This window comes from Malurus melanocephalus, unplaced genomic scaffold (genome assembly GCF_030028575.1).
Source record: "Malurus melanocephalus ecotype Western Australia unplaced genomic scaffold, MMel_1.1 scaffold_818, whole genome shotgun sequence".
In the NCBI taxonomy this organism is placed as follows: domain Eukaryota; kingdom Metazoa; phylum Chordata; class Aves; order Passeriformes; family Maluridae; genus Malurus; species Malurus melanocephalus.
This window is the reverse complement of record NW_026624050.1, coordinates 163,748-174,830: the sequence shown is the minus strand read 5'-3', so window position 1 is coordinate 174,830 and position 11,083 is coordinate 163,748. Positions and strand designations below refer to the sequence as shown.

General features: G+C 61.4%; 1 protein-coding gene across 1 annotated transcript in view; it reads left to right on the top strand.

Annotated features, from left to right (window-relative positions):
- The first annotated feature begins 3,133 nt into the window (after positions 1-3,133).
- ITPR3 (inositol 1,4,5-trisphosphate receptor type 3) overlaps positions 3,134-11,083 on the top strand; it is a 55,182-nt gene continuing 47,232 nt past the window's right edge. The window contains exons 1-2 of the mRNA XM_057385369.1: positions 3,134-3,631; positions 9,400-9,470. Of these exons, the coding sequence (XP_057241352.1) occupies positions 3,543-3,631; positions 9,400-9,470 (160 nt within the window). The 5' untranslated portion in view covers positions 3,134-3,542. The remainder of the gene's footprint in view (positions 3,632-9,399; positions 9,471-11,083) is intronic.

Below are 11,083 nucleotides of genomic sequence, written 5' to 3'. Positions count from 1 at the left end.
CACCCAGCCACCACCCCTGCTCCATCCCCTCCATCTCCACGGGTTTGCTCCCGAGGCATCTGGACAAACTTCAGCTCCAAGCGGGCTCCTGTTGAGCCCTGGAGGTGGGGAATCAACCCCAGGAGATCCATTTTGGGAAATCCAGCCCCATCCAGCGCAAGGAACGCTCCTGGCAGGGAGGGCGGGCAGGTGAGGGGAGCGGTGCCAGGGGAGCATCCCGCGGGCAGGGCGGGGGCCTGGGGCAGGGAGGGGACCCTGCAGCTCGGGCTGCTGCCTTCAAAGGAGCAATTTCAGCATCAGAAAGGAATGTGGCTGCCGGCCCTGCCAGGGATGGGACGGTGCCTCAGCCACGGGGATGATTTCGGCTGGCCTGACTCACGGGCGGCCTCCGCKCAGCCGCTTCCTCTCCGGGAGGCTGAAACTCCCAGGTTTTATTTATCACACGGCTTAAAGTAGGGGGTGAGGAAGGAAATGTTCTTATTTWTAACTGCTCTGTCTTCCCCGGGGCCTGGGCCAGTGCTGGCACGGTGAGGTGGCCACCAGGAGCATCCCTGTGGCCAGGGCTCACCCTCACCTGAGCACTGCAGCGCTCTGAGCCCACGCTTGGGGTGTGTCCCTGCAGGTTGGGAGCATCCGAGGGACCCTGAGCAGGGAGGGGACACACAAGGTGGGCAAAGCGGTGGCTCGGTGTGGGCACAGCCACGCTGAGAGCAGCTGACAATCACTGAACCCCACAAAAAATACATTTTCTCTTTTTTCTCTCCTCAAAGCCACCTGCCCGTGCTGCTGGTTGGGTGGGGACAAATCTTGGTGGGCTGCCGGGGGTTCCTGTTTGTGCCACCATGGGGACAGAGCTGTCACCACTCTTGGGGTGTCCAAGATCCTTATTTGTGCCCATCATGGGGACAGGATTGTCACCATTCCCAAGCCTGGAGGATGGGGAGGGTTTTGTCCATCCCAGCTCCATCCAGGGAGGATTTGGAGATGTTGTGTCATCATTTCTGGGGTGCTGGGGGTCCCTGTTTGTGCCCACCATGGGGACAGGCCTGTCACCAACCCCAGGGTGCCCAGGGTCCCTATCTGTGTCCACCATGGGGACAGTGCTGTCACCATTCCCAGAGTGCCTGGGGCCCCTGTTTATGCCCACTATGGGGACAGGCCTGTCACCATTTTTGGGGTGCTGGGGGGTCCCTATTTGTGCCCACCACGGGGACAGAGCTGTCACCACTCCCAGGCCTGGAGGATGGGGAAGGTTTTGTCCATCCCAGCTCCATCCAGGTAGGATATGGAGATGTTGTGTCACCATTCCCAGGATGCAGAGTGGGTACAGGAGCACCCCTGGAAGATTTTGGGTTCTTCACCTTCAGTTGAGCTAGGGACATCCAGCCCTGAGCACAGGATGGGCATTGTCACCCCCCTGGCATGGGGACAGGGGTGCCTCTGCCCTGGGTGGGATGGAGACTTCCAGAGGTCCCAACCTGCTTTTCCCAATCCTCCTGAGCAGCAGGAGCAAGGCCAGATGCCTGTTTGTTGAGTTCTGTGGGGTTTTTTGCCCTCCCTGAGGGTTTTTCTTGCCCAGCCATGCCCGGTAAGGCCAGTGGCACTGCCGTGGCACAGCCACAGTGCCCCTCAGCTGAGGCACCGCTCGTGTCTGCCATCAAAGAGGCTGATCCGGGCACAGAATTTTGGTTCTCGGTTCCTTGGGGCTTTCCTTGAGCTCCTGTTGTGAAACCTTCATTTGCTTCTAAAACCAGCAAGACTTTTTTTTTTTTTTTTTCTTTTTTTCTTTTTCTCATGATCTTCTCTTTTCCCCCTCTGTTGCCCTGAGATAAAGGCTTCTAAATTTGTCCTGTGCTGAAAACGCAGCTAATCCTGATGGACCTGAATTCGCATCTCCCCCCCAGAGGAATTGCACTAATTTTTTTTTCCCTTTGTTCTGCCAGGGGACCTGTCCGTTTCCTAGTGGAAAGAAAAAAAAATAAAAATTCACTATTTAGGGCAAGGTTTATATTCCCGAAACCTGTGTTTGTTTGCGAGAAAAGAGGACAGGAGGGAAATAAATGAGAAAAGCATCATGCTGCTTCTTTTTTTTTTTCTTTCCCTCCCCTTCCGATATTGTTTTTACAGCAGGCAAGTTTTAATTAAAGTGAGGAACTGGGTCGCTTGTGCTGTCCAGAAGATGCTCTGAGGACGTGCTCCTTCCCACCAGTGTGACAGTGGGAGCCCAGAGCTGCTGGCCCAGCCTGGAGGTGTTGAGCTCACAGTGGGAAGGCTCCTTACAGAGTTCAGGGCACTGGAGGAGGGTGTGAGGGTCTCTTCTTCCTCCCCGCAGCTCCTGGGGGCGATGGAGGTGTTGGATTGGCATTTTGGGATGGTGGGCGAGCCCTGTGACACTCTCAGGGCTGCGGTGTCACCGCGGCGTGGGGGGACGGGGAGGGTTTGTGGGGACAGGAGGGGACGGGGGAGGTGAGAGGCGAAGCAGGTGCGAGCTGGCCCTGCTGGGAGCGGCGAGCTGGCAGGAGCCACCTGGGCTTCGGGAAGCCGCAAGCGCTCGCCTGGGGCAGAAAAATCCGCCGGGAACCGCCTCGTCCTCACCCGGGGCTCCCCCGGCTCCGGGCGGTGCGGGATGCTGGCAGTGCGCCGGCCGAAGGGACAGGGACAGGGATGGGGACAGGGACAGGGATGGGGACAGGGACAGGACAGGGACGGGGACAGGGACAGGGAGCGGCTCCCGGCACTGCTGCGATGTGAGGAGGGGGCTGGAGCCGAGGGGCCGAGCGGGACGGGGAGGGGGCGCGGCGGTGACCGCTCGCCTTTACCGATGGCTGCGGAGGGTGGGGGGCTCCCCAAGACCCCCGAGACCCCGGCGCCGCTCCAAGAAGGGCAAGACCCCCGGGATGCAGGGCTCCGTGCCGGGCAGCAGAGGCTGAGCGGTCTCGGGGGGAGCTCGGGGGTTTCGTGCCGGGGGTCGGGGGTCGGGAGGGGAACCAGGGGAGCGGAGCGGGGAGCGCAGCCGGGGGGACCCTGCGGGCACCGGGGCGCGCAAACCCCGCACCCCCGGCCCCCCCGACGGGAGGCGGGTGCGGGGGTGGGGCCTGTCCTCGCCCCCCCCGTCCCGCCGGCCCCGGGTCCCCTCCCCGCACGCTGCTGCCGGCGGGACTTCCTGATCCCGCTGCATTGGCCGCAGGTAGCGCAGCTGTGCGGGACGGGGCACGGACAGAGCCCATGCGGACCCTCGGCTGAGCTTCATCCCCCGCCCCCTCCTCCTCCTCCTCCTCCTCCTCCTCGTCGCCTTCCTCCTCCCTCCCCGCCCGGCTCCCTTCCTGCCCGGCACATGTAAAAGTTGTGCGTGGGGCTCCGCTCCCGTCCCGCTGCCGGTGCTGCTGGCGGCAGGAGCCGGGCTGGGATCGTCCCCCCGAGGAGCAGAGACCCCTCCGACCCTCCCGGAGCAGGGACCCCCCCGGCTCCGCTCGCCCATGCTGGATTTCGGCCCGGGAAGGTGACTGCAGGAGGAAGCGGCGCCGCGCCGGGTCAGGGTAACCATGAATGAGATGTCGAGTTTCCTGCACATCGGGGACATCGTCTCCCTGTACGCCGAGGGCTCCGTCAATGGCTTCATCAGCACCTTGGGGTGAGCGAGGGGCTCTCGGGGCCGCCCGGACGGTGATTCCGGGATGGACGGGGCGGGACGGGGCTGCTGAGCCGGAGCGCTTTGGGAAAACGAGCGCAGGGATGGGGAGAGGCGCTGGGCAGGGCGACAGGGTGTCCCCGAGCTCGTCCCCGGCTGTCAGGGGCAGGATGTGGCCCTGGAGGGACCCTCAGCCCTCCTTTCACTGGCCAGAAGCTGCTTCCCCCCATTTAGGAGCCGGGGGGGGTTTAAATGGGTTTAACAGCGGGAGGGGTCAGTGGGGTGAGGAGGGTGATGTGTGGGGGGGACAGCGCGGGCAGCGGGGACCCCTCCTGGGCACGGGGTCACTCTGTGCTGCTGGCCCCCGGACAGGCAGTGGTGGCTGTCACTGTCCCCTCTCATGTCCCACACAACCGGCGGTCAGTGGGAACCGCTGCGGGGTCACCGAGCCGGGCTGCCCGTGGCTACCGAGTGCCACCCGGGGCTGGGGGACAGGGCAGTGCCAGCTCCCGGGGCGAGGAGCGGGGACCTCGGGGATCTGTCCCGTGTCACTCCTGCGTCCGTGCGAGCTCACGGTGCTGCTGGAGCAGCCCCTGGGCAAAGCCAGCCCTGCCCCTGTCCATCCCCCGGCCTGCTCCCGCCGGGAATGTTCGCCCGGTGGCTCGGGGGGGCACGATGGGCGATCRGGAGGGTTCACAAGGAATATTTGCCCCGTGGTTCGGGGGCACGATGGGCTATGGCGAGGATTCGCCAGGAATGTTCACCCCATAGATCTGGGGGGCAGGATGGGCGATGGCGAGGGCTCACCAGGAATGGTTGCCCCGTGGCTCTGGGGGGCACGGTGGGCAATGAGGAGGATGAAGAGGGACGGCTCACCGGGAATGTTTGCCCGGTGACACGGGGGCACGATGGACGATAGGGAGGGCTCACCAGGACTGTTCACCCCATGGGTCTGAGGGGCACGATGGGCGATGGCGAGGGCTCACAGGGAATGGTTGCCCCCGGGACACGATGGGCGATGAGCAGCGCTCTGGCAGGGCCGCCCCGGGGCACCGGGTGGGTTTTTCCTCACCCTGACTCAGGAACCCAAATCGTGCCCTTAGCCCCGGGCACGGGGGATGTGGGGCCGTGCCAGCGCTCCTGCCCCACGCTGCGGGTAGGAGAGGCTGAGCTCAGGCAGGAATGCTGACTTGGATGGGATTCCCGGGGCAGGAGCTGCCCGGCTCTATAATCTGCGCTGAATGCACTTGCTCCCACATGCCTGTGCCGGAGCGGAGCCGCATGCCATACCTGCGCCCACACGTGTTCCCTCGCCCACCGCCGGGCACATGCGGCCGCTGGGCTGATGCCCACCGAGGTTCCCCACACCCGGCTGCCCGAAAATGGGGTGCAATGGGGCGCGGGGGTGCTCAGGATCCCCGTGTGTCCTGCAGGTGCAGCCCGTCCCTTCCTGCATCCCTCGGGGGACATCCCATCCCCACGGGGGTTTTTGGAGAGGTCTCCTSGGAGCTGTCCCAGTGCCATCCCGAGGCAGGGGATGCTCAGCACTGCTCCTCGTGGAAATGGGGTCTGCAGGAGGGGACCCAGCTCTGCTTGGTGGCCCCAGAACGCGTCCCCGTGGCTCAGTTAGAAACGTGCGGGCTCCTCGCAGCTCTGATCCCTTTTTGCCGGGTGTTTTTCCCGGCTTCTTTAGAAGCACCTGAAGGGCAGATCTGGCTCGGGGAACCTCTCCTCCGCGGCCCCAGCACATCCTCTGCCGGGCAGCCTCACTTTCCCAGGCTTCTGCTTCCTGCAGGCTCTTCCCCTCCCCTCTAAAATTGTTTTCCCTGGTGCCCTGCGACCTGGGAGACCCAACCACACCTTAAATCACTCCTGCGATAAGGGACCAGGTGACTCACCGAGAGTGCTCCTCCTGCCACAGGGACCTTATTTAGCTCATTTGCAAGGCAAACAGCTCTGCCAGCCCACGCGGGCGCCCTGCGGAAGCGTTCCTGACATSCTTCCTTGTGCCGGGACCGGCTCTGGGCTGTGGGATCGCCGCGGGTCTGCAGTGGGATCCTCCCTTTTATGGGGTGACACGGAGTGGCCCCGGCTGTCGCTCACCAGTGTCACATTAAGGATGCGGCATCTCTGTGCCAGCACTCTTGGAGGAGCCCTGGGGGTCTCCAGGGTGTGGGGTGGAGATGGGGGGAGCTCCCACCTGAGCCTCCTCTCTCCCAGCCCCCCCAAAATCTCACTGTCGGGGTCCCTCAGGCACAAACCTTCCCTTTCACCCCCTCTCTGCAGTGGGCGTTTGCTCAAGAGCAGGAAAAACATCCCGGGAGGGGTGTGGAGCTCAGGCTGGGCCAGGTGGGAATGCCGAGCCAAGGACCCCAAACCTGGTGAAATGTTCCAGTCAGCCCAAAAAGGGCCGTGGGAGGGGAGAACAGGGCTAAGGGCGGTCTCAGCGCCCTGAGAGTGACCCTTGGGGTGCTGGGGGTATGGCATGGGTGTATCAGAGCGGCCTGAAGCGGTTTGGGGAATATTGGAAGTTGCCCAGGAAGATTTTGTGCTCCCAGGACCCTCCAGAGGCTCTGGACTGGCACTGCAGAGGGGAAGGGTCGGTGACAAACCCAGCTGGGTGCCAGGCGGCTGTTTSAGGGGAAATAACACCTGTCCCTGTGGCTGCAGGTGGATTTCGGGGTGGAGCAGCTCGGGGAGATGCAGTTGGTTAAAGGGTAACTGCGGCTCCGCCGGGTCAGGATGAACCCGTCCCTGCCGAGGGGAGGAGGAGGAGGAATCCGAGCCCTCCTGGCACCGGGACAGMACCAAAAAGCTCCATTTTTGTGGCTGCAATGCTCACTTTGCTCTCTTCTCCCTGGGGCAGTGCCCACCCTGCACCCCGAGGGTGGCTGAAGGGTTGACCTGGCCCCATGGCCAACAGTGAGCTGTCACCATCATCCTCCTCCTCCTCCCTTTCCTCACCTCCAGAGATTCCTGAGGTTTTTTGGGGGGTTCTCCTTCTCCTTCCCGGGCACCCATGCACCCCGAGCTCCCCTTGGCATGCTCCGTGCCCCACCCGGGGGAGGTTTTYCCCCATCCCAGCGGGTTCCAGCTGGGCGCTGTCCCCGGACAGGGTCGGGAGGGTCCGGCTGTCCCGGATTTCGCAGCGCTGGACGAGCTCCTTCTGCCCTGACCTCGGGGAAGGCTCTGCCGCGGACGGGGCCAAACGCGCTGGCCCCGGGCCAGGGAATCACTCTGCGCTCGGGGTTTGGAAGAGCCAGGAAGCCCCGCTGGAAGCGCGGCGAGAAATCCGCGGTTCAGAGCCKGCCAGATGCTCCGGCCGCGCCTTGAGGGGCTCATCAGCGCAGGGTCCCGCCCCTGGAAAGGCAAAGGGTGACATTCTCAGCCTCCTGCCTGGCTCAGGATCCTCCTCCCGGTGCTTGGACACAGCCAGACCCATTTTTCCATTAAAAGGTGCCCTCGGCGTGGCTCCCGCACATCCCGCTGCTCTCCGGGAGCTTCCCTCGCCCATCCCACCGCGGGAATGCCGCTTCTTAGCGGGAGCGTGTCCCGGCCCCAGCAGCCTCCCAGGTGACTCATGTCCACCCTGTCAGAACCCTTTTTAATTTATTTTTTTTTATTATTTTCAGCAATTTTTTAAACTGAGGAATGTTCGCCCAGAGTATCAGTTTAACAAAACGAGCACTTTGCATTCCTGCCGAGCGCGTAATCCCGGGATTAAAGATGCTGAAACTGCCTTGAGATCGTTAACTAATYAAGACTCGCAGGCTGGCAGGTCGCTGTCTCTAATCCTGCCCGCTGGGGCAGGGGCACGGGGCAGCGCTGCCGCAGGGCCGGTGGGTGGGAGGCTCCCGTGCTGTTTTCTTCAGCGCTGAAAAGAAACCAGGCAGGTCAGGCACTTCCTCAGAGACCTCCAGGCGTGAGAGAGGAGGATTTTCGGGGTTTAAAGTGCGCAGATGGATCGAGTCCTTCTGCCTCCACGCGTTCTGGGGATGTGCTGAGGGTCGGGGTTTCACTGCCMGAGCTCAGCCCATGGATTGGGATCCTCTGCCCTCGGTGGGTTTTGCCCTCAGGCACATCCAAAGGGTTTGTTTGGCCCTGTCCGCCGTTAAAAATCACAGAACAGAAACCAAAACTCTCCCTGAGTGATCCAGGGCTGGGCTGGGGCTTTGCATGTTCCCTATGGGGGTGCAGCCGCCCTGGTTTTCCCCTTTTCCCTYTCCCCCAGCCCCACAGGGATCTGGAATGTTCCCGGCTGCTTCCCTGCTCTCMCCATCCATGGACAGCCCAAAACATCCTGTGCTGCTGCCCACGGGGCTCTGCAAAGCCAGGACAGCTCTGCCCGGCCACAGCTCACGGATTTGGTTTTTTTTCCAACCTTCCAGGTCTTTCCTAATTGTTCTGAAGCTTCTGCTGCCACCGGGCAAATTGCTTTTCTCTCTTTATTTGAAATCTGAGGTTGTTCCCCGGCCCCGGGGGGTTGTGAGGAGCAGAGGGGTGGCACGGCCCGGTGCCAGCCCACGCCTCCACACCGAGGACAAATGAGGACAATGAGAACAAATTCCGGGGTCCCCGGGGTCCCCATCCATCAGCACCGAGGCCAAATTCCTCTCTGCCGAGCGAAAAGAATTCTCCCCTCCCCTAGCGAGCGGCTGGGCTGAGGAAAGGAGGTCGCACCTGCGAGTGGGATGGATCTATCGAGGTTTAGCCCTTTCCAGAATGCCATGTCCATCTCCAGCCATGGCTGGGGACACTCAGAGTCCCTCAGGGGGTGGAGGGGACAGCGCAGACTCCACCTTTGCTGCACCTCGCTCCTCCGGGCTGCTCCAGGGACGGAGCAGTCCCACAATGGATTCCCCACATTCCTGCATCCTCTCGCCCGCTCCGCCGCTGCCCGGGTTCGCTCCGCAGGTGGGGACACGCTTCCCTCTCCCTGTCCCGGGCAGGAGCAGAGAGTTTCTCCTGCTGCTCCGGCTTCCCKGGGCTGGGGAAAGCGGGCGAGCGGGTACAGCCTGTCTTGCTGGAGCACCCAGTTCCCTCGGGAGCCTCACAGGGAGCTCCGGGTGCCCCTCGGGAGATGTTCACCCCTCTGTCCTTTGGGCAGATCCCCCTGCCGGGTTCTGCTTTACTGTTTTTGGTTACTCTACAGTCCTATCTGTCCCCAAAATCAGCCCCCAGCACCCCAGGCCAGGCCTGTGGGGTTTTGCTCAACGCTGGGAAAACAGAGGAGGGCAGGGAGGAGATGCAGAGCTTTGATCTGATGGGCACAGCCTGCAGCTCTGATCAGATAATAATTAATGATGGGGTTTGGGGGGCCCTGCCGCCTCCATCCTCCGAGTCCCACTGGGAAGAGTTCCCAGCCAGAGAATCAGGGAATGGGAGCTGAGCTCATCCCGTTTTTGCTGGGTTAAGGGTGCAGTAACAAGTGTGCCAAGGGGAATYGGGCTCAGCTGGGAGCTGGGCAGGGCAGGGTCCCCTCCAGGAGAGCCCTGGCACTGGTCACTGAGCAGAGCACCCAGAGTGACCACCACAAACCATCCCATGGTTCTTCAATGCCCGAGGGACCAGGATGGGAAATGCACAGGGAAGCAATGGGAACGAGGGGCAGCGTGTTTGGCTCCTGCAAAATATTTATGGGTGGGAAACAGGAGTCCGGTTGTGGATTTGTCCACAAAATCCACATRTCCTGGGCCAGGAGATGRTGGCACAGCTSCATGGCACAGCCACCCYGCTGTTCCTGACCCCGATCCCACTTTCTGTTCCCTCAGGCTGGTGGATGATCGCTGCGTGGTGGAGCCGGCGGCCGGAGACCTGGACAACCCCCCCAAGAAGTTCCGAGGTGAGACTGGGGCAGCTCCATCGCTCTGTGAGCAGCTCTGGGGTCAATCCTGGCCCTGGGCACCCACAYCAGGGTGGGAATGGGAATKGGAATCACATCTCTGGCTGTGCTGACCCWCCTKGGAACTGCTGGCTTCTTCCTGGCTGYCCCATGGATGCTCCAYAWTCAGGGAAGGGCCRTGTTTSTGCCTGGATCACCCTGCCAGGAAGGCCAAAAAGCTGGGAAATCTCCCCAAACCATGACTGTGGTTGGTTTAGGGCAGCCGTTCCTTCCATCCTCCCTGTTGTCATTTTATGGGTGTTATAAATATTCGTTTAAATAGGTCTTTTCAAATATCAGTTCCCCAATATTCAAGGCTGACCCACCTGGGAACTGCTGGCTTCTTCCTGGCCGCTCCATGGATGCTCCACATTCAGGGAAGGGCCGTGTTTGTGCCTGAATCACCCAGCCAGCAAGCCCAGAAATCTGGGAAATCTCCCCAAACCACGATTGTAGTGCTGGATTTGGGGTTGGTTTAGGGAAGCCATTCCTTCCATCCTCCTGCTGTCGTTTTATGTTTTCCTTTAAAAGTCTTTTTGTCCTTTAAAAAGTCTTTGAATTTCGGTTTCCAATATTCAAGGCATTCTGCCTTGTTCCTCCACCTTTTCCTAACAGCACCTTTCCCCCGGGCACCCTTCCTTCCCCCGCACGCATCCCAAAATATCTCAAGACATCAACATTTCCAGCCTCTCAGGATCCCACCAAGCAGTGGCCTGGCTGTCCACAGGAGCCATTACCATTAATTTATTCATGAGCCTAATTAACGCATCTCCAGCATCCCATACAACAGGATCCATCCCATTCCCAGACCTCCCCCGGGGGCTGGACGTGCAGCAGCCGCCCCGTCCCCATTCCTGACCGATCCTCGGCTGCGGAATCTCTTTTCCAGGCTCAGGTTTTTCGGCTCAGCCGGCAATCCCTATCAGGATATCCAGCTGTTTGTGTTAATGGCCGGAAAGGTAGAGCTCTCCCCGCTCGATAGCCATCGAGGTGGAAACAACGGCCCGGGGCCGTTCCCTGCGCCACCGGCCAGAGGCTGCGGGCGATTTTCATGCGTTGTCGCCGTCCCCATATCCTGTGGCCGGACCCTGCCCTATCCTGAGCAGCTCACGGGTCGTGCCGGCTCTTCTCGCTGAGAAAACAGGACCCTCCTGCCGAGGTCAGCTCGGAATGATTTTTGGAAATGCCAGAACCCACCTGGGAGCTGTTCTTGCCCAGGCTGGCCGCCTGCGGCTCCTCGGAGAGACGCTCGACACCTCTCAGTTATTTGCTTTTTTTTTTAAATTTTTTTTTGCGGTTTCTCCCCCCGCCGAGGCTCTTCCCAGCCCAGTTCAGGCACGTCAGGAAAAGCAAATCCAGCGCTTCCACCCTGCCCTGGGAGACTCCAGACAAGGGGGCAGTGGGTCCCCACTGTCCCCAGTRCCCCCAGTGCCACACTGTCCCCAGTTCCCAAGAGGATTCACAGGAAATTTCGCCCCCCAGATCTCTCTGACCAGGAGGTTGTGCCCCCAAATCCACTCTGGGTCCTGGCAGGTCATTTCCCCTTCACCCTCTGAGCCGCTCACTCCAGGCAG